This window comes from Pavona decussata, unplaced genomic scaffold (genome assembly GCF_977016875.1).
Source record: "Pavona decussata unplaced genomic scaffold, jaPavDecu1.1 SCAFFOLD_300, whole genome shotgun sequence".
Taxonomy (NCBI): Eukaryota; Metazoa; Cnidaria; class Anthozoa; order Scleractinia; family Agariciidae; genus Pavona; species Pavona decussata.
In genome coordinates this window covers 5,949,936-5,977,550 of record NW_028145697.1, presented here as the reverse complement: position 1 = coordinate 5,977,550, position 27,615 = coordinate 5,949,936, and the positions used below count along the sequence as shown (strand labels likewise).

At 37.0% G+C, this 27,615-nt stretch overlaps 3 protein-coding genes across 4 annotated transcripts; 2 read left to right on the top strand and 1 right to left on the bottom strand.

The window, feature by feature from the left end:
• Positions 1–763: 763 nt before the first annotated feature.
• LOC146454851 (RNA polymerase II-associated protein 3-like) lies at positions 764–17,375 on the bottom strand. Of its 2 annotated transcripts, none has more exons than XM_085095170.1 (10): positions 17,216–17,375; positions 15,969–16,112; positions 15,231–15,365; positions 9,720–9,847; positions 8,351–8,543; positions 7,060–7,143; positions 4,982–5,359; positions 3,029–3,126; positions 1,858–1,952; positions 764–1,122 (listed from the first exon to the last, which is right to left on the bottom strand). In XM_085095170.1, exons 1-10 carry the CDS (start codon positions 17,357–17,359, stop codon positions 1,022–1,024), a joined length of 1,500 nt encoding a protein of 499 aa, XP_084951296.1. In that variant the 5' UTR covers positions 17,360–17,375; the 3' UTR covers positions 764–1,021. The 2 variants fall into 2 exon arrangements, with proteins under 2 accessions (XP_084951296.1, XP_084951297.1); XM_085095171.1 differs by having other exon boundaries at positions 882–1,122; positions 7,060–7,128; positions 17,216–17,374.
• Positions 17,376–19,682: 2,307 nt separating this feature from the next.
• Positions 19,683–22,367, top strand: LOC146454850 (uncharacterized). Its single transcript, XM_085095382.1, has 2 exons — positions 19,683–19,689; positions 21,017–22,367. The coding sequence occupies exons 1-2, from the start codon at positions 19,683–19,685 to the stop codon at positions 22,135–22,137; spliced, it is 1,128 nt and encodes a 375-aa protein (XP_084951508.1). The 3' UTR covers positions 22,138–22,367.
• Positions 22,368–25,305: 2,938 nt separating this feature from the next.
• LOC146454849 (adrenocorticotropic hormone receptor-like) lies at positions 25,306–27,089 on the top strand. The gene is made up of 2 exons (XM_085095380.1): positions 25,306–25,350; positions 26,079–27,089. The coding sequence occupies exons 1-2, from the start codon at positions 25,306–25,308 to the stop codon at positions 27,087–27,089; spliced, it is 1,056 nt and encodes a 351-aa protein (XP_084951506.1).
• Positions 27,090–27,615: the final 526 nt, after the last annotated feature.

Here is a 27,615-nt window from a genome sequence, read left to right as displayed (position 1 = left end):
GCGTCTCGCAACGTTGTTGTTGCAGTCACCGTTGCACGAAGTAGAACCGACTTCTACTTCAGGCAACGGTTGCGGCAACAAAAAAATTGCGAGACATGTTCATTTCAGGATATGTTACACTAGGCAATGATTCGTACAACTTGTGTCGCAACAAAATTGCGAGACAAGTTGCAGGAAAAATTGTCCAGTGTAACACATGGCCTTAAGGTCCCACTCTCAGTGAGGATTACTTTATTTAGATTTTCTCCTGACTTAAACGCAGCTCTTCAGTAATGGAGAGCGTCGTTATCATGATGATGATGATGATGATGATGGTGGTGGTGGTGATGGTGGAGATGGTGGTGATGATGATGATGATGATGATGATGATGATGATGATGATGATGATGATGATGATGGTGGTGGTGGTGGTGGTGGTGATGGTGGGGATGGTGGTGGTGGTGGTGGTGGAGATGATGATGATGATGATGATAATGATAACCATGACAATTGTAATACTGTGAAGCAAGAGAGAAGGCGGGGAGGGGGTGGGTAGATGTCAAGGAAAAAATGGCAAATTGGCGAAGTCAGCACGTAGAAGCACGTAATGTAGTGACCACCTGGTAAGTTATTTTGAGCCAAAAACAGGACATACAGCTGTATCATAAGGGGTGGGGGGAGGGGAGGGTGAGATCGTTTAACGTTACAATCTCAGATTTATGAGGCCGAATGCGCATCGCTTACAACCAGACAAATAAAGGCAACTAAACCAAACCAGCAAAAATGCTCCTAAAACAAGCTTTTGACATTAAAATTTTATTCTAAACTGACTGATTGAAAGTTTGAAATTTCGCCACACTTGAATGGCTGAAGTTGGACTACTTTTGCTACAAGTAGTTATAAATAATTGTAATTCCTAGAAGTAAAACAAATGCACATCCCAAGCAATCTGATTTTTTTCAACGTACAACAATTCGAGCAAACTTCATGACTAACATCAGTCAATCGATCAATCCGTTCTAAACCAGAGTTGTAACGTTCATTATGATACTCCGTATTTCTTTGCCAAACTGAGGACATCCTCTTCATTTATTTCCAATGCCTCCTTGCTTTGTCGTATGTTTTGTAAAAGGTCGTTTATCACTGCAATGCAAAACAAAGGACATACAACATTACGACTAACTCATTTTCCTGGGGTACCTTTAAATGTGTGCATTTCTTGTTACAAATACAAGGTATTGAGAACACCATAGCAACCACCGAGATCGAAAACAGACGTGAGACTAAAATATTACCCCCCCCCCCCCCCGCCCCATATCCCTCCACCCACCCTCCCTCACTCCTCTCGTGTTGTTAAGCAAGTCTGCATCACCACTGTCCCTGAAAACGACCCTTGGTCTGCCCAGCCACTAATGTAAAAATTAGGCGAGGAAGCACTAACAATACTAATAACAACCCAGCCATAGAATAGCTCGGGTATTTTTCACAGCCAAAGCTCCACGTTGCAATCCTTTGTTCGTTGGCAACACCAAAGAAATAGACACACAGCTACATGTATGTCGATCGGGGACTTTTCATCTCTCAAAGTAACAAAAGGCCTAAACGCGAAGAGGCCTAAGTAGAATGGTGGAATAATTTCGAAGATCGGCTGACCCACTTTGCAAAGGCCCGAAGCATTTAAATTCTTACAAAAAATGGGACTTTTTATTTTAGCATAAAAATTAGTCACAAGGTTGAACACCAAGTTTAGCAAATTATCATTATGGGTTATCATAATTATGATACCACAGCCAAAACATAGCGCCGGCATCTCACTGGGTACAAACTTGGGAACAATAATTGTTAAATACATGCGTGCAATAATTGTTAAAAACTTACCTTTCTTATCCTTTTCAGACAAAAACATGACAGCCATGCTAAAACGTTTGACGTCCGCAAGCCACTTCATCTCCTTGTACACAGGAAGGCCATTTCTATAAAAATACATCGAAGTTGTTTCAAGCGTGTTTCAAGATAAACTATGATCCAAATAGGCGATTCTCTCATGACTGAAGGACAACCAGAACCAAAGAAATCACATCTGGCCAATTGCAACAAACAGATATAACGTAACGAATCAATCAGAACTGCTGCCAAGCGCAGGCCATGTAAAGAACTTATGTAAATTGTTTTAAAATGCTATGTATGCACGACCAGCATGGATATATGTGTACATACACACTGGTCTATAGTCTCATATTCTGTATTGTGTGTTTGTGCATTTTTTTTTTCTTTTTATAACATGCGGTAAACATCATTGACTTCGCATTTGTTTAGGTCAATTTCTTTTCCTGCCAAACAACGTTGTTACTGTTGTTGTTGTTGTTGTTTTTTTTTCTGCCAAATAATCTGTTTTGTTATAGAACGTATTTTAATCCTGAAAAACTAGGCATTGATCATGGTTTTCATCGTGCACGCACAGGAAGACATAAGGACAACTTTTATTTATCGCAACGTGCTGGCTAAACCAATTAGTTCGCAAACAATACGTATTATTGGTGTGCACCATTCAAGAGACTGAAGTATAATCACGTCTTCATAATAGGCCATTTCCGAGTTGCTGTGAACCTCATTACGAAAACGAGGCTAAGTGCAAAGCTTTTCATATGCCTATTATGAGGAAGTGATTATACATCAGCCCCTCGAATGGTGCACACCAATAATTTGTAGAACCGTCACTTCAAAATGACACGTTCAGTTTACAAACTGTACCTGTCTGGGCCCAGTTGCTCGAAGCATGGTTAGCGCTTCGAGCAACTCAGCCCTGGGCTCAGTGAGTTGCTAGAAGCACGGTTAGCGCTAACCATTGGTTAAGAGGTATTAAAACCTATAGGTTGTCATGGTATTTAACCCGGGTTAGCGCTAACCATGCTTCGAGCAACTGGGCCCCGGGCGCCAAGTTTTAACAAATGGAAATCAAAGCATCTTTGGACAAATGCAAACACAGAATAAACGCTCTAAAGTAGCTCGTTAGTTTTTGTACTGTAGATTTTATCACAGTAATACTCACAAGATGTAGAGGTCCCGTAGAAGATGAACTATTTTCAACAGCATGTCTGGCTCAATGGACTGCTGGAACAACTTAGGGTAACATTCGGGTTTTATATTCTAGAAAAAAAAAATAAATTATGTAATGAAACCAATATTTTCAAAGTGCACGGTATCAGTGGGCATAGCATAAAAAAAACATGTCAGGAGAATTGAGATACATATCACAACAGACTTGTAATAAAGTATTATCTTAACCCTGCATGTATTCATTATACACTAGACTCTATGTATAATTACATGCATAATGTTAAGTTCTCTCATCTACGGCGACCATTTTCATATAAAGCCATCATATTCACAGAGGAAAGCTTCTTTGTATCCCGATCGAAAGTAAAACTTTCCCTACAACACAGTTGATTAGGGTATTTGGTGAATTGCAGAAAGTCATTGATTTGACTACCACTGACCACGAAGTTTGCTTCACTTTCTTAAAGGGGAAGTATCAAGGGGTTTTTGACCTCTTTTGTTAAAAATGGTAAAATAAGACCTTCACATAGCTACAAAAAAATTCTAGAACAACGAGAGGAGAAAAATCAAGTCAATTCTTGAAAGGAACAACTCGTACTCTGCTCTGGCACATTTTGGAAACAAAAATACGAAAACTTGAAAAACATTAGCTTAATATTTTTCAAGTTTTAATCCATTCCGACCTACTCTGTCTCTGGCCAGAGACACTAATCGACAGTTTTATTGCACTGGGGTGATAATTTATAACAAAACTAGACAATTATATTTTGTTTCTGTTGTTAGACAAACATTTTTGGGTTTTGAAATGACATCATATTTTCGTGATACTTCCCCTTTAAATACCCATGCAATGACAAGAACTGGATGGATATGCAACAAAGTTCGCTACCCTCACGCGAGACGCGAATCAAGTCACTCGCTACGAGAATCGCGTAGCGCGCGAAGAACCAAAAACTGAAAGTATCGTCGCGTAAAGCTCTCGTGCGATGGTAAGAAACTATCGTAAGGATAACACGCGAAAAAAACACAAGTGCAACCAGATTGAGTTACGTCGATTGCCAAGGGAAATCCCACTGAAAAGAAATAATTATGTTTAATATGCACAATGGCATTTTGTTTGAAACCAGACTTGAAACTTTGTAATCGAAACTCGTCCGCGTACGGAACACCGTAGGTTTGAAATTCTTTCGGCTGGCACGCATATTCGGCTAAGTCTGCCGTATTTATTTAAGCCAAAAGCTGAGCGTTTTTATGTCGAATTCAAGGCAATTTTAGCCAAAACTTTCTAGAATATAGGGTCTTAGTCCACAGCTGAGAGTTTTGACAAAAACCCGAAATCATATACGATAACCAACTCCCAAAAGTACATGTAATAAAAAACCTGAGGACCGCTTAAACTAAAATAAATAAATAAATAAATAAATAAATAAACAAATAAATTGAGAAATAAATAATTGAATTTATTTAAAGTATTTAGCGCTGTATCGCTAATTGGGGATACTATAAATCAGTGAAATAAATATGCAAACTGGACATTACATATGTTAAAAATCACAACTTGTGGGAGGCAAACCAGTTGGCTATTTACAAAGCGTGGCCTTGGATTTGAAAAGGGGGCTACCGTGAAACAAATCAAAGTGATAAGAGTGGACTTGAACCAGGGACTTCCAGATTACAAATCCGGCACCCTAGCCGCTAGTCTTCAAAACTGTATCAGGACGCCAAACGTAAATGTAACATGGCAATTGATGAGGGGTTAAAACATTACTGCACTACAGTACAGCAGTGCTTAAAAGAAGCAAACGCCCACAACTAAGAAACAGAAATGATTAGTATACGGTTAGAACTATGGTTGTAAATCCAAAAGTAGAAACCTTTGATACTTTTAAAACTTACAGGACATAAACCACTCCGAAGTAATAATGACAAGGTGTTGACATGTTACCTTAAAATATTGGAATAACTTCTCTGGTTGTTTCTGCAGTGCTCTCCAGTCTGTTTGAAACTGCCCAGACGACTTTGGCACAGTAAATGTTTTGCAGGTGGACTGGGACTGAGTAATGGACGTGGGGGACTGGGACTGTGATGATGCTAAGGATGAAGTTGTTAATGATGGTGTTTTAGAAGGAGTGTCTTTTGATTCCAATTTTAAGTTGTTAGCCTGTTCAGAAAGCTCTGTTAAGACTGCTTGCTGCACATTTGTCCTTTCTTCCTCAGTTGACAAAGACGTTGTTGATTGTGCTTTAGTGGAGACTTCAGCTGAATCGTCTTCAGTTTCACTTGCTGTACCAATTTCTTCAATAACAATCCGCTTTAGGGGCTTCTAAGATATTGAAAAACATCCAGTACTACATGTAAATAAAAAAACTGTTCAGAAAAATAGCACACACATAAAACAGAATACGGACCTATGATAATTAAAAGCTGGTACTATGGAACAGGATCCCCTTAGAGATTAGGCAGCGGCCCAATTTAAACCATTTTAAAATTACATTTGTGACCATTTTACTCAGTGAAAATTAACTTTGAAAGTTTTATTTTATTTGTCTTTTAGGTTCGGTAGTTAGGTAACTTGATGTATTTTAGGCGAAATTTACACGACTCCTAGGGAGACCATGTAACATGATACGATTTAGTGTATAAACTATAAAGATTGATTGATTGATTGATTGATTGATTGATTGACTGACTGACTGACTGACTGACTGACTGACTGACTGACTCACTCACTCACTGATTGATCGATTGATTGATTGATTGATTGATTGATTGATTGATTGACTAAATGACTGACTGACTAACTGACTGAATGACTGACTGACAGATTCACTCACTCACTCACTCATTGATTGATTGATTGATTGATTGATTGATTGATTGATTGATTGATTGATTGATTGATTGATTGATTGATTGATTAGTTGGTTGGTTGGTTGGTTGGTTGGTTGGTTGGTTGGTTGGTTGGTTGGTAATGGTTGGTTGGTTGGTTGGTTGGTAATGGTTGGTTGGTTGGTTGGTTGGTTGGTTGGTTGGTTGGTTGGTTGGTTGGTTGGTTGAACTGAAGTCAGTGGCAACCAAAGGTTCATTTCGATGGTACACTGTATATCTGTTCGGAGAGACATTGCCCACCTCAGAAATTCGGATTAAACTGTGAAGAAAACAAGTGCTTTCTTTACCGAAAGGTGACTTTAAACTTTCGCAGTGGAGAACAACTAATCCCCTTTCTATTTGAGTCACTGAAGTTGCGAAAAAAGGCCAGCTGGTATTCTAGCTTACGGAAAACAAACAGCATTGAGTCATAAATTCGGGAAAAAAGATTTTTTCCCCTAAAATTTTCGGCAATCAAATTTTCAGCTAAAGAATCCGAACAGGTCGAACTGTGTTACACAAATATCTCTTTTTGAAGGCCATGCCATTACATTATGTATGAGGAAATGCAGGATAAAAAAATTTGAACATTTTGTTTGATATTCTCTCGTGTCACTGTGAAATGGGCTTCCTGTGAATGACATGATTCTGTATGTCATGACACTGAACCACAATAGCCTTAGGGAAGAGATCAAAACTACTATACTCAAACAGGGCCCACCAAACCAAAAAGATAGATGGTGATCTCTCCCTGCACGCCCCTTTTCAACCTTAAAAGATGGTGTCTTTTTTGCATAGCCACCACTCTATCCAGCAGTAAAAAAAATAATGACCATGAGATTCCAATCTCATTTTTCTTGTTTATCTAACAATGGTGACTGTTGCTAGCTGAATATTTCTGTGTCAACTCAAATTTTAAGGCTAATAAATTTTTGTCAGCAATGTCATGTCTTCAAGAACCCCCCTACCCCAGACCGACAAGGTGGGTCCTCTTCGAAGAAACTTGTTATGACCAGTTCCCATAACACCAGTTCATATTTAAACAATTTGGCTGACAGTATAAGATGTAAAATGCACCTAAATTTGGTAAGTGACATCACTACAATCATTTCAAATAAAAAGCAGGTTGCACAGTTATTATAATATCCAGCTTACTTTTGACTTTGCTGATTTTCTCTTGCCTTCATCTTCATTTAAAGGTGCTTTTAATCCTGACTCTTTTTTCTTTCCATCCAGTAGCTGAAGAAATGGAGAGATAAATAGCAGTTAACATGATACTAGCCACAAGGGAAACTGTTTTCTAATGACAACCATAACTACCAAAACCTAGGTACAAGCTTTGCTTCAGAAATAATTTTCACAAAATTCTGCCTTTTGGTACTGATGCCCAAACTTAGCCAAGAAAATAATTTTCTAAATGTGAATGTTAATTCTTTTTTAGCTAGAATGTAGTTAGGTGTCCACTATAAGTAGAGGGGACTTCTCCCCTCAGCTACATTTCTTGACGCGTTAATAAAGTTATCATTATTATTATTATTATAGTGTGCACACACAAAAAGAAACAGAAGGCCAAAAATTTAATGTTCACCAAAATCTACTTACATGCAGAGTACCAGTCAAATGTAAAGTGAGTCACTTCAGAAACTTGAATGAAGTGACTAAATAATTCTCGATCCTCAAAACTCAAAATCTAGGAGTATCAAGTCTCGAGTCGAGAGCTCTGAGTTTTGAGTCAAGTGACTTGAGTTTTGAAATGAGAAAACAAAGGACTTCGTAGCAAAAATTTTTTGTCAGTGACTCTCAACGTACTGTCAACTTAAATTTGACTGGACTGTGCATGTGCACTGCACAGATTGAGGAGCTGGGGACCTTAAGTGCCTGTCAAATTTAGGTTGCATTTTCATTTTTTTACGAAAAGATATCGCCAATTAAATTCCAGATTCCTCTAACGAACTGTCAGTGAACATAATAACAAAAATTAGTCAATGAGTTGAATTCTGTTTCCAGAAGTTGCCCTCATTTTTGGCCCCAACTTTTCCCCAGAGTTTGGTCTTGTATTTTTTTTTTCCACAAGAGCTGGAAGTGTCTACTTAATTTTAATGAAGGCCTACACATCCAAATAAAATAAGCTGAGCTAAAACATTACTTACAGCTGTAATAGCAATACATGTAGTTTAAACTATAAGGAGCAAAGAAAACAATCAAGAAAAATATCAAAATTATGTAGTTCTAAACCAGCAAGATTTTCTTTGTTTTGTATTTTGGTTTGTTTTTTGTTTTTGTTTTGTCCAACCGAAAATGTCACAGTGAGTCTGGAGGAAAGATTTAGAAGTAAAGACGGATCCATTTTAAATACAAAACAATATACAGTGTAATCACACAGTTTAATTCAACAGAAAACCACATGTATAGGTAATAAAGGAGCACACATTATAGCAGAGTTCACCTTATTAATATTCCTCAGCTCCTCTTGGGCCTGTTTATTGTTTGGTTCAAGTCTCAGCGCCTCTCTAAAGTCCGCCTCTGCTTCTGCTATCCTCCCCAGCTGAAAGCGTGCTGCTCCTCTTCTAAGATATGCCTTAGTGTATGATCCATCTAGATACAATGCTTGGTTGCAATCTACTTCTGCAGCTCCATATCTGAGTACAAAATTTGTACACATAAAATTACACAGTCAAATACCCAAAGGCCATTGTACTGTATGCTACTTTAAAAGTTCTCATGTTTTGCCCTTAGTTTGTAAATAAAACACAAAAACATTTAATAATGACTAGTCAAATTTTAAAGGTTATAGAATAAAAAAACACAGACTTGTCATTTTAGCCCAGAAGTTGCATTATTTTATTAAATATTTCATTGATGAATTAAACCTGATATGCGAACAGAAATCAGGTTAAGTTATGCATAACAGTCAATTCACGTCACACGTGACCAGTACTTCCGAGAATGAAATGAACATTCGAATTTCTCTTTGTAATGTCCGACATGTGAATGGAATGTTGAACATTTCTCTGGAAATCTTTCCGAAAAAGACGCATTAACAGGAAAAAAAAAGATTCTAAATACTTGGGAAACAATTGTTAGTGTTGAAATACTCAATGCTGTAATGTAAAGAAAAATTCATAGCTTTATACCGTCAATAAACTATTATAATTAAGGGGAATTTCTACGGGAATTCTGAAATCTTGTTGGCGATGTTCAAAACTGACATGTAAATTTCAAAACTCCGTTCAAATTTCCAAAATACCAGTCACGCGTGACGTGAATTGACTGTAACTTGTACACTGAACATTATACTACAGTTTCAAATCATAATAGATGGCTACCATTCTTGATTAATTCCAATTTTCTATTTTGTAAAGCCTGGTTTTCATGTACCAGTCAAGTACATGTACATGTGATATAATTGCCATCTGGAGAAGTATTCACTTTGAGTCCCAATGGAGCCTCAAGAATATCATTCTGTAACATACATGTACAGTTCCCCCGATGATTGCTTCAGTGTTCCTTCACATGACTGCTCCAATCTCACCATCAACTGAATTTGGAATTTAATGATTTTTAGAAGAGATTTTACCACTGTCGCCTTGCCAAACATGTTCTCATTAAATAATGTTTATAACCAGCAGGCCAGATGAATTACCGCCGTACCTGCAAAGTCAAACTCAAGCAAACTTCACTGGCACCTCACTGATGGAGACCTGACCTGACATCAGGGGCTCACATTCTCATATGCCGGAACTGTATCCCTAAGTGGTACAATGTAAATCTTTCATAATTATAATTCAGTTGCAAACAACTGAAAGGACACACACCTCTGTAGTTTGAGAAGGCACATTGCTCTATTAGCAGGCAGAACTGCATTTGTTGGGTCAAGTTGAATTCCTGTAGTGTAGCAGTTTATAGCAGCTTCATACTTGCCTTCCTTGAACAAAGCATTTCCCTAAAATATGGACAAAATGAAATTGAAATAGTAGTAGTAGTAGTAGTAGTACATGTAGTAGTTGTTTCAATCGGACAGATGCTGATGGCAATGACGGTGATTATGATGATGACGATGATGATGATAATGATGATGACAACAATACTGATGATCCCTGGTGAAAATCTTTTGAGGATCTTTAAAGATCCTCAAAGATCTTCATGAAGATCTTCGAGGATCCTTATGAAGATCTTTAAGGATCCTTAAACAATCTTGCAAAGATCTTTAAGGATCCTCAAAAATCCTTGCCAAGATCCTTAAGGATCCTCAACTTTCTTGCCAAGATCCTTGAAGATCTTGGCCAAGATCTTTGAGAATCCTCAAAGATCCTTAAGGATCCTTGCAGATCTTGCCAAGATCTTGTCAAGATCTTTAAGGATCCTTTGCAGATCTTGCCAGGATCTTTGAGGATCTGCAAAGATCCTTTGCAGAACTTGCCAAGATCTTTGAGGATCTTCAATTATGTCGCCAAAGATCTTAAAAGGATTTTCAAGGATCCTTTGCAGACCTTTTCAAGATCTTTGAGGATCTTCAATAACCTTGCCAAAGATCTTCAAGGATCCTACAGGATCCTTTGCAGCTCTTGCCAAGATCTTTGAAGATCTTCAATAATCTTGCAAAAGATCTTCAAGGATCTTGAATGAACCTTTTCAAGATCTTGTACTACTTTGAACTTTCCAAAATCACAAAAACATTTGTGACTGAAATTTCTGGTGAGTCTCAGAATAAGCTGTTGAGAATGTACATGTAGTATGTAGATGAAAAAGAACATCAGCATGTCATAAAAGGGATAATTTTATTGAACAATCCCTAACTTATTTTAGTTAAGATTCAGGAATGTTTTATTTGTATATAAATGTAGGTCTACAATGCTAAATCAATACAAAATAACTTGAGTAAATAAAATCAGAAATAGAAACATAACTTTTAATATGTATTGTGAAAGAATAATATTCAGCAGATGGATATTTTACCTCAACCATGATGGACAAAATTTTGACTACAACATGAAGCCTGGGTGATCACGATCCTAATGTTAATGTACAAGAAACTGTAATAATTTTTATTCTAAAATTTGGTTTGATAATTGCCAGTGAAAACGTTTGTACAAGAAAACATAATAACAGAAAAACAATAACTTATAGCAAGCTCTGATTATGTACAAAAGTTCTAATGACAAGGCTACACAGTGCAACATATTTCAACAGATGTTGTTCACAACATTAGTGCAAGTCAAAATCCCTCTCTAAATTATCAGCCTTTAACAAAACTTAAAAGTTACTGCCTTGTCTGCACAACTTTAACACATTTATAGTAGCTCAGAAAAATTGTAGTTTTTCCCTCGTGATGACCCACAAAATGTGGAATAACTATATTCTAGATAATGAATAATGTAACAAAACAGTGCAATCACAACATCAGCAAATGTTGTGCTACTATAAAAATTTGATAGGCATAATAATTGTGCAAGCACAGTGCTAAAAGACAAAAGAGTAGCAATTTGCTTGTAATTTACATGACCAAAACAATTTGACCCTCTAATTTTCTATTAAACTATCAAACATCAAGTAATGAATTCAAGGCTCAAAGTTACAAAATTTTTTATTTTTTTCATTGTTCCTGAGTAGTATATATAGTAGTAGAAGTCACAATTCATAACCATACTAAATCAGTTAAAAATAGGCTCCCCTGCTTACAAGTGACTTAGCTTATTGAGCAGGATTTGGTGACTTCACACACTCTGAAGCTGCAGTCTTGGGTATCGGCCTTGACAACAACATTGAGTTGAGGATCTACAGCAAAAAGAGAAAAAATCATGCACTTTAGTCAGTTCTTCTGTGTGATTACAGTGTTCATATTCGTTTTTAACTGATGGTGCTATTTTATTGTACATGTGGGGATTATAATACTCCACCAAATGACCTTCAACCTTAATCAAATCACAGGCAAATTAAAGTAATGTTATACTCGATCGAATAAGTCACCACACAAATAAAGCTTGCAATTGATTCTCAGTACAACTACAATCATCTGATTGTTCATTTCAACTAGCGCTACAACTACAAACTTACCCCATAAAGACGTTTGTAAATGTTTTATTTTAAAAATAAATAGGAAATGGCTACCTCGACAACCGAGATCAGATGAATTTGTAGCTAAATTCACAGAAGCACATGCATTCATTTGGTTGAATTGTGCATCACATTTTCAAGCCAGTCTTTTATCAAAATCATTGATATTAAAGCCTACCTGTTTCTAAAAAGTAGTTGTCCACGATTTGTTGCTTAAAGCCATCATTTTCTAGCTTAAAAGAAGAAAAAACCGAGGAAATGTGCCTTGTTTTCTTGAGTCCTGCAAAAGAAACGGTCTTTCTGCGAGCCTGCAGTGTATAGCTGCTGACCAAATTTGGCTTTGCTCGTGCCCAGTCTTCCAAGTCTGATGGAAATCCAAGATGGCTGCCGCTCTTGGCCCGGTGGTTTCCCTGTTTCCTTTATAAAAGAAGTATTGTGCAAGCTAAGAAAGCGACAGGGTAATCATTTGATGAAGACTGTGAGCAAACTTTTAGCTATTGGAAATCACTCTTTATTTATAAGAATGAATTACTGAGTCTGAGTATCACTAAGACACTATCATGCTGCATGACAAGCACTGATCAGACAATCAGCTGAGTAAACTTATTTATTTGTCTATTGAATTATATCCTTTGGTGGGAAGCCATATAAAGCAGGAATCTTGGTGCAACATATCACAAATTTAAATTGCCAAAACGAAAAAACAAAAAAATTCCATATTCCACGTACCCGTTTCTCTGAGACATCCAAGCAATAGTTCCAAGCAAAAACCCAGCAGTATTGATGACATTGCATTATTGCAACTTTCAGAGTTTTAGTCAACAGTCTGTACTTTCCAACACCTTTAGTTAGTTAGTTCTCTCCGCGCCATGAGGCGCATAAGGCTTCCAACTGTGTACATTGTCCGTACGTTCCAGCATCCCACACGCATTCTTGATTTTGGCGTTGCCAATGACCTTGTCGGTCTGTGGGCTTCCCGTAGGCTTTCACCCATTGACGTCATGGTGTGTCCGGTTGTGCCTCCGTCCACGGCCACAGCTTCGCCATTGCTAATTAGTACTTGAGAAATTGCAGTTTCGGTAATCTTCTGTTTTTTTCCGGGGGCAAGTGATTGGCCTACCGCCTTCCAACACCTTTAAGGTATAATTATTTACTCTGGAAGCTCAAACTCAGTAGAAACAGAAATTTTGATTCTTAATTTTAAAAGTGACAAATGTATTTGTTACTAAAGCGGGCAGATCTGTGTGACTTTCTTTCGAACAAACTATTTTAACTCTATATCTTCATCAAGAAACCACAAACGCTCAAATTTGCTGCCTCCACCTGCCCTTTCATCTCACAAGCTTAGGAGCAATAACCGTTTTATAATTCCGGTGTGCAAGACTAATCGTTAAAAGAACTCTTTTATTATTAGTCATTAGTAGGAGTATGTAGTTTTTTAAATAATGTCCTTTTTCCTCTCGCAGAGTTCTATGCATTCTTCTTTATTATATGTTACCTGTAATTATTAAATTTTTTGTATATTTTGTATATATATTTATGTTTTTCAGTTTCATACAATTTAATTATTTGTACACGCAATTCAGTCTTTGGACTGCGAAGTGTATTTGAATAAACAGTCTTATTGATTATATTAATAAAAATAAAATAAATTACCAAATGCCTACACTGTAATTGCAAGTGTAATGGCCTTTTATTTTCCATCACCTTTTTTTTCTATTTATCATAGGGGTCTTGCAAACATCCTTATTAAATCCTTGAAGCTCATGAAGGATCCTGACAAAGGTCTTTGCAAGATCCTTACTATCAAGGATCCTTTTAAGATCCGTCAAAGATAATTCAGCTTAATTCAAAAATCCTTTAGGAGCCCTGAGGATCCGGACAAAGATCTTTGCAAGATCTTCGAAGGATCCTTATTAAATTGTTGAAGATTTTGGCAAAGATCTCTTGCAAGATCTTTGAAAGGATCTTTTAAAGATTCTTCAAAGATCCTCATTAAATCCTTGAGGATCCTGGTAAAGATCTTTGCAGGATCTTCAAAAGGATCTTTCTAAGATTCTTTAAAGATCCTCATTAAATCCTTGAGGATCCTGGCAAAGATCTTTGCAAGATCTTTAAAAGGATCTTTGTAAGATTCTTCAAAGATCCTCATTAAACCCTTGAGGATCCTGGCAAAGATCTTTGCAAGATCTTTAAAAGGATCTTTGTAAGATTCTTCAAAGATCCTCATTAAATCCTTGAGGATCCTGAAGGATCCTTGCAAAGATCTTTGCAAGATCTTTAAAAGGATCTTTGTAAGATTCTTCAAAGATCCTCATCAAATCTTTGAGGATCTTGAAGGATCCTTGCAAAGATCTTTGCAGGAATCTCTGCAAGGATCTTACAAAGATTCTTGCAAGATCCTTACCAATTCCTTGAGGATCTTTGCAGATAGTATAACAAGATCTTGCATATGCAGGATCTTTGAAGATCTTTGGAGGATCTTCAAAGATCCTATAAGGATCCTTTGAGGATCTTTATCTTTAAAGATCTTTGGCAGGTCTTTGAAGATCTTTAAAGATCCTTGAAGATCCTGTGAGGTTTTTCACCAGGGATGGTGGTGACAACAATGGTGATGATGATGGCGATGATGACAATTACACTGTGGGGTGGAAGTGAAAGAATAAAATTCTATTGAACTGCAGATGAAAGAAATTTTGATAAACAAGAGAGCCTAACGAAAATTCAGGTTTCAGCGGGATCCCTGCAATTAATAAGCTGCAAAATTTAGTACATGGAACTACAATGGTCTCTCATTTGTCAATTCTCTCATCCGCAGTTCAAATACATGTATACTTCAGCTTTCTTGGTGCAGTTGGTAGTGCACTGCACCACTGAGTATCACTGAGGTCATGGGTATGAATCCTGTTTCAACTTGAATTTTTCCTTCAGGTGTTCTGCTTGCAAAACTGTTTTCATGTATAGTGTAAGTTGCACATTATAACTACAGTGGTCTCCCATTTACAAATAACGTGCGGTACTGCCCATTTTTTCTTTCTTTGTAGACAGGGTGGAGCAAGGGGGAGGGGGGGGGGGGGATTTTAAGGACCAGCATGTAACAAAGCCACAAAACGAAATGAGTCCATTACCCAGCTTATACATGTACATGACTGTACATGTTGACCAACCAAGGATGATTCACTACAGAATTCATGATACACCTGTATCTAAGGCTTTACAGTCAAGATGACCATTCACACTGAATGCAGATTTAATATTATTGTTATTCGGACCTTGTCTTTTTCAACCATTGCCTTTTGTAATCGCCTTTCATTTTCCAACTCTTCATCAGTCTCGTCACTTTCATCTTCAGAGCTGGAAAATGTTTGCATCTCCTCATCATCATCCATGTCTTTTAATACCTTGTCCTGTACACACAAAATGACAGAAAATACATGGACATGGTAGTACACAATATATAAACTCCAGTCAAGCACAAAAAATAAAAAATTAAAAAAATCAACATTGCAAGATATATGCAGCAACATAATGTCAACATTCTTTTTTTTTTCCAAAGATGAATGCATACACCTCAGGAGCAGCTTTTAAATTATTGTATTTCTCTTGAAAAACTTACAGTTTGCTGCCCAAAGTACCAGCATAAGAACTGTCTTTGAGTTAATTTACTTTCTTCACACATGTACACTGTACCTCTTTGTTGTCATTCAATTTTTATAGACAGACTCAGTGTACATAGGATTTTTAACTTAAGAAATATTTCAAACCTCCACCGTGTACAAATGTGCATGTAATTAATCAAATTGACATATTCTAGCCATTTTTTTCCATATTTAAGTGTTTTTTACCTGAGTCCCCCGATTGGGAGATTGGGCACACTATCATTGATAGTAAACTAAACGTACTAACATGAAATTGACATTAGTGCATGGATAATACAAAGCAAGTCAACTGATGTACTTCATCAGCATGCCTAACACCAAGGAAGGTGACACTAGAATTCAAACACTTACAACATCAAATTTATCCCATGATCTGTAGTCATAAGAGCTTATTCTTTCTCCTTCTTGAGGTTTGTTGCCTTTTTTGGTATCTGGTGATGGCTCTTGCTTTTTCTTTTTCTTTCTTTTTGTTTGATTCCTGATAGGAGGCAAATTCTGCAAAACAAAACAACAGAAAAATAAATCGAAAGGATAGAGTCACATAGAGTACATGTAACTAGTGTTAAGATATGTGCTATTTCAACTACATGTACATGTAATTCTTCCTGTTGTCATATTCCGGGTATGTTTGTTAAAATTACCACAGGATTTCATAATAGGATACATTAAGACATAATATCAATGTTACCCATTACCTATACACCACCAGTCAAGCATGGACTTGTGAGTTTGTACAGTATACAATTATTTCAGTTACCGGTTTGGTTGGTTTACTACCAGCTTGGTCTTGTAACGTTGTTTATTTGTATTAACTACAAATTAAGGCTTTTTTCGTTACAACTTGGTACATCAATTAAAAAAGCATAACACTTAAATCAACACAAAGTGACAATATGTTATAAATAGTGGTACTTGTAATAGGAGTCAGAGTGCAGTCCAATTTGGTGAATAATCATACATGTACATGTACATGTAAACAAGTGATCAATAGTGTAAACTCACACAGTTTGATATCTTCAGATTCTTTAGCTGACATTTTAGGGAAATTATGGAATTTTATTCACTGAATTTATAAGCTGCTGTCAAAGCTTTACAAAAATGCTAGGTGCACTTTCTTTCGCATTCTTGATGATGTAATTTTAGCCCCTCCAAAATCGAAGGGGACTAATTTTTAAGTGCTGCAAATTTAACTAAAGACAACACTACTTGTTCTTCACAATTTAATCCGAATTTCTCAGATGGCTAATGTCTTTCAAAATGGATATTCCACCCAAAACGAACCATTAGATGCCCCTAATTGTCCATTTATCCTGCAGTAACAAAATTAATGTCCTCCATCACTGCCTTAACTATAACCTTCACGTGTTGTCTGGTGTCATGGTAACTTTGATCGACACATATCCTTGTTACACATGTATTTGACTTGATTTGTGAATTAATAGATAAAGAGTGATTTCCTAAGCCATGCAAATGTGTTGTAAGCATTAAATCAGATTCTTCACACCACAACAAAACGCAATTAGTGATGAACAATTCGTATAAGTCAAGCTTAAGTTCTCCGACATGGAATAAAAGACCAGAAATTTTCAGCACCAAACCTGTTTGTTGATTATCTTTGAATTACGAAGCTCCTTATCTTTGGCTTTCATCTCGTCCTCCCAACTGTTTAAATCTTTCAGGATGTCTTGTAATTCTTCTGCATTTTGCCGAACTTTCATTTGCAAGTTCAATGCGTCCGCCATCTTTAGATCGCTTTGTAGCCGTGCAAAACGTCCGTTAGAGACATTTCAGTGACGACTGTCATGACATGTATTCGTTGACGTTTGGCCCCATGCCTTCCGCATTTCCAGGGTAATAGGCTCCTGTCCCGAAGTACGGCTCTGCCTCATGCCGTCCGAATAATAATTTCTGACTGGTTCGTTCCCCTATCACTAAATCGTCAGAAATTACATTTTTACAGTGCTAGTCAAAGAACGGTGGACAGTTTGGTCTCATCAATTTGATGTGTCGAATGTAGGAGGTACCTGTTGTAACCATTGAATGGCTACTCAAAATACAGTATACGGAAATTTCGGTTTCATGAAGAAACAATTGTCTGCGAAGAGAAAAACAAAAGAAAACATAGTAAACGAACAAAGACCTCTAATTTTTTTACGGGATTTTACGTAGTTTCAAATCTTTTAGGTTCTGTTAACTGTGGACCTGTTTACCGATCTCCAGACAAAGGTAAAAGTAATAAGCAGGGACAGCCAATGCTGCATTTCGATGAATATCCGGGTGGGGAAAACTTAATTGCCTCAGAAATTAGCATTTAGTCCCGGGGGGGGGGGGGGGGGGGCACTTGACCCATGTTTGGGTATAGGGGTGCCGCTGGGGGTTTGTAACCCTGACCCTGTTTAGGACGAAAATAACCTTAAATACCTACCCTGTGTAGGACAGACCCCTCTATTTTAAGACCCTATTTAGGACAAAGGACAACATCTATCTCTTGTGTTTCACAAGTGTTTATTGGCAATAGTAATAACATTTAAAGGCCTACTGTCACTTACCGGACGTGATGTTCCGCGCATTGAAACGCGAATACCAATCACAACAGATAAAATAATACACTTCCTTGAAGTGATGGCGAAAAATCCCAAAATTTCGCATTAACAGCGGTGAATCTTCAGTGGAAACTGTGAAGCATTGTTCACTAAAATAAATACAGACTAACTGTCCCTGATTTCGGATTGCCAAATACAAGACGACAGTCTTGCAACCATACCCTGTCTAGGACGGGTCCAGAACAGACTCGCTTGAAATTATATACCCTATTCAGGGCAGAGACTCCAAAAACCATACCCTATCCAGCGGCACGTCCCCGTATAGCCCATATAGGGGAGTACCCCCCTCCCCCCGGGCATTTAGTTTTAACAGGAGCCCATGGTCACTGGCTCCTGGTTTTAACGAATTGAAACTCTAACGTTTTCTTTGTTAAAAGTTCGTTTTAAAGTTTCGTAGCGCTGGAGAACTAATCCCGTTCATTGTCAGACTGGAGGAGTAAATGGCAAATGTCTCGTTAAAAATGCGATATAAGGTCAAACAAACAAACATAACATTTATTCAGGAGGCTTCAACACAAATACAAAAACATCCTGAATAGGAAAATCGTGAGGTTAGCCCTATATTAAAACTATTTCCCCAACTACAAACTTACAAAAATGTTTTAAAATTTCTAGAACTAGATAAAATTCGATGGCTACTGATTCAATAAATATTCAAGTAAATTTTAAGTCTACTCTTAAAAACAGATAATGATTCCATTTCCTTACAATGCGAAGAAAGAAAGAATATTGGTAGCAATTACAAACCGCTCTTCTCATGTAAAGTTTATAGTCGTAGTTAGCTCTTATACGAGTACTTTTGGCAAACTCAAAGCAAGCTGGGAGAGAGAGGTGATCAATACCAAAAACTATCTTATGACATTGAATCAGAGATAAAAATTCCCTTCGCTTCTCTAGTGTTTGCCATTTCAGTAAGCTACAACGATGTTCATAACTCATTCCGCCAAAATTCTGCCTTAAAGTAGGTCGCGAAGCTCTTCTTTGAACCTTTTCTAGTGCCACAATATCAACTCAACTGTATTAGTTACAAAAATATTCCTTAAAGGTCACAAAACGACCTGGTTACACAGGAGACAACCTTTTTTAAAGTTTTAGTTTTTTAAACCGCGCTGAATTAAATTTAGTCGTAATTCGAAATCTATCGAAACTACCAGAAGAGCTTTTTTACAATAACTGTCAAATTCCCACGCGCTGATTGGCTCGTAGCTATTGTTTATTAGAGTAGAGGCAATAAAAATTACATCTGATGTAACGCACGCGCTTTCTCAACGAAAAAAAAAAGCCAATTCCGCTCGTACTTTTCCATATTATTGTAATAAAACAAATCGACAGAAGTTTTTTATGTTCAAAATTCGAGTTCGGCGAGTAGTTTCACTGCCAAGTTGAGTTTGAACATTGTTGTGACTTCAATCATTATTCCACGAGCGCGCGTTGGATATGAGATGATAAATAATCATCTCATATGCAACGTACAAGCGTGAATGGAGTAATTGTTTTATTAAAATCAATCAAGAAACATTGATAGATCTTGCTGATTTCGCTTTGCAAGAAAAACCAGAAGACAATTTAATGGTCGCTATCAGTCTCAGGCATGGTATAATGGCTCATATACCATGATCGCTAATATACGCCAATCAAATCCCTGGAATTACATTATACAACGATCCAGAGTATTAATAAAATACTGAGTATAGACCATAGAAAACTGCCGTCAATTTGTTAAGTAACGCCACTTCTAAAATTAGTTTCATTTCACATTGAGGGCATTTGGACTGCTTCATGTGCTTCGGCATTATTAGCTTTGTCTACTTATTGACCGTTTAGAAGAAAAAATTCAGATAATTTTGAAATAGCGGTATAGATGACACCCTGACGCTCCGTCAAGTTATATTTTTATAGGTCATGATAAGTTATTTTATTTTCATTTGGTCTTGTCAGTTCTTTGTATATCAAAACAACTACTTTCGCATTTCTGAGGCCTTCCAGCCAAAGCAATGTGTGTGTTGATTAATAGTTGAACGAACTAAATAATATATAAATTGAATTAAACACTGTTCTTAATTTAATAAAAAGCATTAAAAAGCATTTCAAAACATTTGGAACGTTAAGAAACGTCTTAAGAGGAAATTAGATGTTAACCAAAATGCCTACGCTGTATGCACTGATCAATTCAGTCGCCTAACTTTAACGGTGTGTGTTCTTTTTCCCTTGAGCTGCGCTGAAGAAACAACCTTACAAAATAGCACACGAAAAGACTGACCAAGCCCATGACGTCAAAGAATACTAAACAAACTGGTTTCGTTGTCTCGCGACGCAAAGCAATAGTTTTGTGGAGATAAGTACAAGTATATTAAAATACTGTGTGATTCGAATATAAATTGTCTAGGTTTTTACACCTCAAAGTACCACAGAATTTGAGCCAATAGTCACCCATTAGCCGGCTTTTGCTTGAAGTACTTTCCTCCTGCTGCGCTCTAATAATGCGTTTTCCGAGAAGGACTTTTGAGGAACTTTTTGATAATTGTGCAATATCCATAGAACATTGACATGCAATTTTTTCAAATAAGCATTTCAAACTTCGGGATTATTATTATTATTAGTAGTAGTATTATTATTATTATTATTATTATACTACTTTTAACTTGTAAATATCAATTTTGCTTGGAATATTATAATAAAGAAAGATTTTATTTTTTTTTTATTATTATTATTATTATTATTATTATTATTATTATTATTATTATTATTATTGAAATACAATAGAGTCGTTTGAAGATTACGTTGACCCTATTCAAGAGGCGATTGACTACTTACTCCTCCCAACACTATTAGGTCAAACGGAGCCCATCCCTAGCAATCTGCGTCAGCTTTTTACTTTGACACCCGCTCAAGGAGGGCTTGGCGTACCTGACTTACGGTTTGAAGCTCCACAGCAGTTTGCTGCTTCTACGACAATAACAGCATCGCACGTAGATTCCATCACCAAACAGAGCACTTTCATGGTGGCAGGCGAGAGGTCCACGGAGGAGTTAAAAAGACAACATCAAGCTTCAAAAATTGCGTCGGTGAAATCGAGAATGGAAAGTATTGATTCCACTCTACCCTCGGATCTGCTGCGGTCAGTTAACCAATCGAGAGACAAGGGTGCGAGCTCGTGGCTTACCGCAGTACCTCTTGTCGATCAAGGCTTAGTGCTGAATAAACAAGAATTCAGAGACTCTCTGCGTTTAAGGTATAATTTTCCCCTGTCTGATTTACCAAGCAAGTGTGTTTGTGGGGAGAAGTATACCGTCTGCCATGCCCTGTCATGCAAAAAGGGAGGGTTCGTGGCGCAGAGACATGATGGCGTCCGCAACCTACTTACCTCTTTTCTTGGTAAGGTTTGCACCAACGTTGAAGTCGAACCACAACTACAACCTCTCGACAATGAGCAATTCAACCTCAGAAGCGCGGTGACAAGTCCGGAGGCAAGACTGGACATGAAGGCAGGGGGCTTTTGGTCTCGAGGAGTTACAGCATTTTTCGATGTCAGAGTAACGCATGTTAACTCCAAGTGTAACCAGGGAAAAGCAACATCGACAATCTTTAAAGAGCAGGTAGAAGAGAAAAAGCGGAAGTACCAACAGAGGGTGCTGGACGTTGAAATGGGATCTTTCACTCCCCTAGTTTTTGGAACCAACGGTGGGATGGGAGCCGACTGCAATTGTTTTCTCAAACGCCTAGCGGAGAAGCTCTCAGAAAAGAATGAGGAACCTTATCACATTACTATCACTTGGATTAGAACATTGCTTTCTTTTGAGATTTTAAAGTCGGTACACACATGCGTACGAGGCTCCAGGACACCTTTTCACAAAATTCCATTTGGGGATTTCATTGATGACTGCCGCTTAAACGTTAGCCAAGCGTGTCTCCGCTAATTTTAGAAAGTGAATGATGGCGTGACGTTGTAAATTAGTATTTTAGGATCTTTTTAACAACTTTTTTATTTCATCAAAATTTTAGTCTTACTATTGTTAAAAAATTGTGCTTGAAAATAGCTCTGTTGTACTTGGAAATAGTCGCTTTTTTTTTAATCGAAATGAATTTTAAATATTGAATTGTAAATAGGTTTTAATAGCTCTTTTTTTCTACTTTTAACTTGTAAATATCAATTTTGCTTGGAATATTATAATAAAGAAAGATTTTATTTTTTTATTAATATTATTATTATTATTATTATTATTATTATTATTATTATTATTATTATAATATTCCAAGCAAAATTGATATTTACAAGTTAAAAGTAGAAAAAAAGAGCTATTAAAACCTATTTACAATTCAATATTTAAAATTCATTTCGATTAAAAAAAAAAGCGACTATTTCCAAGCACAACAGAGCTATTTTCAAGCACAATTTTTTAACAATAGTAAGACTAAAATTTTGACGAAATAAAAAAGTTGTTAAAAAGATCCTAAAATACTAATTTACAACGTCACGCCATCATTCACTTTCTAAAATTAGCGGAGACACGCTTGGCTAGCGTTTAAGCGGCAGTCATCAATGAAATCCCCAAATGGAATTTTGTGAAAAGGTGTCCTGGAGCCTCGTACGCATGTGTGTACCGACTTTAAAATCTCAAAAGAAAGCAATGTTCTAATCCAAGTGATAGTAATGTGATAAGGTTCCTCATTCTTTTCTGAGAGCTTCTCGGCTAGGCGTTTGAGAAAACAATTGCAGTCGGCTCCCATCCCAAAAATTATTATTACTATTATCATTTACATGAAACATTCTCACTTTGACTACGATATCTACCTGAATTCACCAAAAGATACCTTATTATAGGAAATTAACACTTAATGAAATTGACGCAATATTTTAAAATTCGCGTAAATTTTTGTTAACGTTAATTTCCGCGTCATTGATTAAGTGGCGCGTTAATTTCCGTGACCTTAATTTCCATTATTTTCGCCCCAAATCACCGATACACCCGAGAAAGGAAAAAGCGCTGTTTTATCAGAGTGAAGATCCGTCGGTAGCATGGACACTGTGAAGAACAGTTGCTCGAAGTGCTCAGATTCCATCTCTTAACCCCTACGTTTAGGAACAATCCTACGAAGATCATTTGCATTTCGTTTATTAATATAATTTTTTCCTGTTGTCTCAACAAATTCTTTTTGTTTGAGCAAGTAGCGTTAATTTCGCTCATTTTGAAATTTTAGCAATTCTTTCGCGTTAATTTTCCTTCAATTTACGTCAATTTAAGTCGCGTTGATTTCCCATACCTTAATAAACACGAGTGGCTAATTTTCTATACTTATCAGTATTGTATTCCAAAATAAATTATTTTACCTTTTTTATCAGCCAAATGCAGATACTGGCGATCTGAGGATTACATTTCTTGGATATTAACCTTTTTTTTTTTCTCACTCTCATGTGTTTTGATGTTTTGTAGGGAAGTTCGACAAGTGTCTTTTATTCAAATAGCTTCTTTGAGTTTAATGGCCTTATAGCTCCCATGAGTCAAATAACTTCTTTTTGTTTAATAGCCTTAGCTCCCACGAGTCTCCTGTAGCTCAGTAGAGCATCCCAACTAGTAATCGGAAGGTCTTAGGTTCGACTCCTGATAGAAGCACTCGGTTTTTTTTCTGAGTATGCCTGTGTCATTTACTGATTAAATGCATCACTCTCAACTTTTTGAATTGAGGAAGTAACATTTACAGCCAAAAACTCAAGCACATTATTTGGTAAATCGTACTGAGACTCGTGAATCTCAAAACTGCGTTAACTGGAAAATCTACACTAACAGTTTACTATTAAATAAAAGAAAATGTATTTTTTTTTTAGTGAAACAATAAAAAAATCATTGTTTTTAACTACAAAAGTGTGGCCTGCAGTCAAGATAAATTTTAGACATTTACGCTTTAGTTGTTGAAAAAAAACTTATAGTTAGAAATGAAATTGCATGTTTAATTCTTTGAATATTAAGCTTTTTTAAAATTCATCTTGTTAATGTTTAAATGATGAAATATCTCAAGAATCCTTTATCTCAAAAGACTTATTTTCAATCAAATGTTTAACGCGCAATTAAACAGAAATTGCGTTTGGAAATTGCGTTATCAAACAACTACAAAACTACATTGACTTCATTGAAAGACCAATTTCCTCCTTGTACAAAGACAATTCATCGGACTCCTAATTGTTTCCTTTGTTCATGCCCAATGCGGAAAATTCGTGTCAAATTCAGTCCTTTATGTACTTGCATGTCGAAAATATACTTAGAACATGCTATGAACTACCTTTAGCTAAAAAACGTTCCAAAATAATTCATCTTGCCTTTGAGTTAATGAAATTAAGATACTATCAGTTTTGCTGATTCAACTTCGTGGATTGTAACCATTACATTCTCAAATTAAATATATTTTCCATTTCCGTGTTTTTAATGTTATACAGGGAAGTACGACAAGTGTCTTTTACGCCAATAACATCCTTGAATTGGGTAATCCATCATTGGGGCTGACTTTTATCATTCTTTATGTATTATATCAAATACAAGGAAGTAAATAGTATGGTCTGTAAGCATATATTTTACATGTAAATACACGAATAGTACTTCAGTACTTTGTGATGATGTTATCCAAGAGAGGATGAATACCCCTCTTGCTTTATCTCAATGACGCGGCAAACAGAAAATGCTCCAACCAAAGCCAACCAATTGAGAAAAATTCTCGAAACAATATGGCTAAAGTGCTATTGTTTTCAAGGTTTAAGCATCTGGAAATTTTTATTCAGATCTCATGGTAATCCGAGTCTAGCTTTTTGAAAGCTATGACACATTTCTTCTGCAGCAATGGAGCAAGCATACTTTGCGTGCACCTCACAATCAAGAAGGCAGTTATCAGGAAGACATAGTCATTAAGCAGACATTAGTTCCACCATATCCTTCAGTTACAAATCGCTGTAGCTAAAATTCATCTGTTATTTGACTGAGGTGTCAAGAAGAACAGAGATGTTGAATTCAGGCAGACCTCAATGAAGATCGCTATGGAATAAAGGATTTGTAAACCCAATCGCCATGGTAAGTATTAACCGTGATTTATTACATATCATGAAGGAGGCTGTAAAAAGTAATAGATTTATCTGGATTGACCATGTAAGTTTACTTATCAAGCTGGTTTCATTCGAACCACATTCTACAACATTTCAAATTATTGTTCCTATGAAAAAAAAAAGTCGATTTTTCTAGACCGCTTTAATCGAAAGCTTATTAGTTGCCAAATCATAGCTTATAAAACTATTAAAACTGAGAATTTTGACAGATAAGTAAAGAAGTGTATATTATTTTCCGTTATGAAGGTCATGCCTTGCATATACCCTCTTAGAATTATGTTATCTCAAATTGCACCATAAATAAAAATGCTAGCCACAATTTTCTAGCTCTGTCCTCGCGAATTTATAACTTTACCACATTTTAAGACAATTAAAAATAAAATATCATTTTATTGAAGTGTCGATGTATTTAGCGGAGAGCATTAATTGGTGACACTTTTGCAAATCGAATTCTAATTTAGAAATGTTGATTTTTGAGAAAAGGGAAATACCAGAGTACCTGAAGAAAAGCCTCTCGGAGCAAGGACGAGGACCAACAACAAACACAACCCACATATGACGCCGAGTCCGGGAATCGAACCCGGGCCACATTAGTAGGAGGCGAGTGCTCTCACCACTTCGCCGACCCTGCTCTCTGTAGGGGATTATTGACTTTTTTTTAACTTTGTTGTTCGAATTTAATGAAAATCATAAGTAAATAGTTGCAAAGACACTGTTGTTGCTATCGCTGGTTTTGCTTTAACTATATCCTACATTTCTTTTAAATTCAAGGCAACGTTAACTGTCTTCAACCAAAGCAAATACTCCGAAAAGCTTCCTTATCAGCGATGCCTCATTCCAAACATCCCTGAAGATGTCCAACACACCGTTCGTGACATCACCAGCAGAGTTATACTTCCTCTTGACATGCTGTTGGCTTTGCTGTCAATCACGTGTAACTGTCTTGTCCTCACAGCTATTCTACGCACACGATCGCTTCAGCATCCTTCGCTACTTTTGCTGGGTAGCCTCTCAATAACTGACGTGCTGTGGGCAATATTTACCATTGTCAAAAACACCTTGACGTTTACGCTTGAAGATGTTTGTCCTGAGGAACTGGGTGCGACAGGACAGGGAGTTGCAGTTCTTTGTATGATTTCTACCTTAGGGAACCTGGCCATAATTAGCAGAGACCGGTTTTTAGCAGTGAGCAAACCTTGGCGGTATCGTCATCGCGCGACAAGATCACGTGTCGTCAGGGAGACGTCCGTGATCTGGATTTTGAGTCTAATAATGGCGGGGATTGTGGCTTGTGGAGTTTATTTCCCGCTTGTAGCTTTCTTATCAAGGGTAGTTGGTACTTTGCTGTATGCCTTGTATATCCTCATCACAATCTGCTCTTATGTTGGAATATTCATTGCAAATAGACGCCACAGGACAACCATGAATCAGCACGGAGGTCATACACTCGCCACATTGCAGCATGAGAAGAAATTAGCAAACACAGTTGGTTTGCTCTTAATAGTGCTGTGCTTCACTTTCCTTCCAGCACTTATTGCTCCACTTGCTTTGATAATAGCAGGATACTCAAGCTTTGGTTTAATTCCTTTTAGGCCATTCTATCACGTTTTTGTCACCCTTAATGGGTTCCTAAATCCGCTGTTGAACTATGGTAGGAATGGAGATGTCCGTCGAGCGGTGCGTGGTTTGATAAGGCGTCCACAGTGTATACAAAGAATATACCCCAGCCACATTGAAGGCAGTGGACTAAACCAGAATAATCAATATCTCTCAAGCACTTAGTCTTCCTCGCAGACCCCGCGCCCCCCGGGGGGAGGAGTTACTCAACAGATGCTTGGGTAGGGAGGTGCGGCCTGGGCGTTCAAACCCTAACCCTGTTTTAGACACAATTCTCTGATTTCCCTATCCCGTTTAAGACAGAATTCAAAATTTTCAGACCTTATCTAAGACATTTAACCCAAAATCATACCCTGTTTAAGACTAGAATGAAAATAAGTATACACTAGTTTCTTAGTGTATTTTAATGCATTGGCAATCACAATCTACTTGAAATCATTGAAATATTCTTCGTTCTTATAAAGACCAATAAACAGAAATCTAAGCTTATCCTTTTTAAGCCATTAGGTCATGTAGCGATACCCTGTTTAAGATAGAAAGTGATGGAATAGATACCCCGTTCAAGACAAAACACCCTGAAAACTATACCCTATCTGGCAGCACGTCCCCGTGAAGGTCATATGAGGAAGAGTATCCCCTCCCCCCCGGTCGCAGACGGGAAGCCTTATAGTCGGGCAGTGGGTGTTTACTC

Coding starts and splice junctions, on each gene's coding strand:
- LOC146454851 (XM_085095170.1), bottom strand. CDS start 17,359: ATGGCGGACGCATTGAACTTGCAAATGAAAGTTCGGCAAAATGCAGAA. Junction 16,113..17,215: donor CAAAGATAATCAACAAACAG/GTTTGGTGCTGA, acceptor TTTGTTTTGCAG/AATTTGCCTCCTATCAGGAA. Junction 1,123..1,857: donor GTCTGAAAAGGATAAGAAAG/GTAAGTTTTTAA, acceptor TTTGCATTGCAG/TGATAAACGACCTTTTACAA.
- LOC146454849 (XM_085095380.1), top strand. CDS start 25,306: ATGAAGGAGGCTGTAAAAAGTAATAGATTTATCTGGATTGACCAT. Junction 25,351..26,078: donor GATTTATCTGGATTGACCAT/GTAAGTTTACTT, acceptor TTTAAATTCAAG/GCAACGTTAACTGTCTTCAA.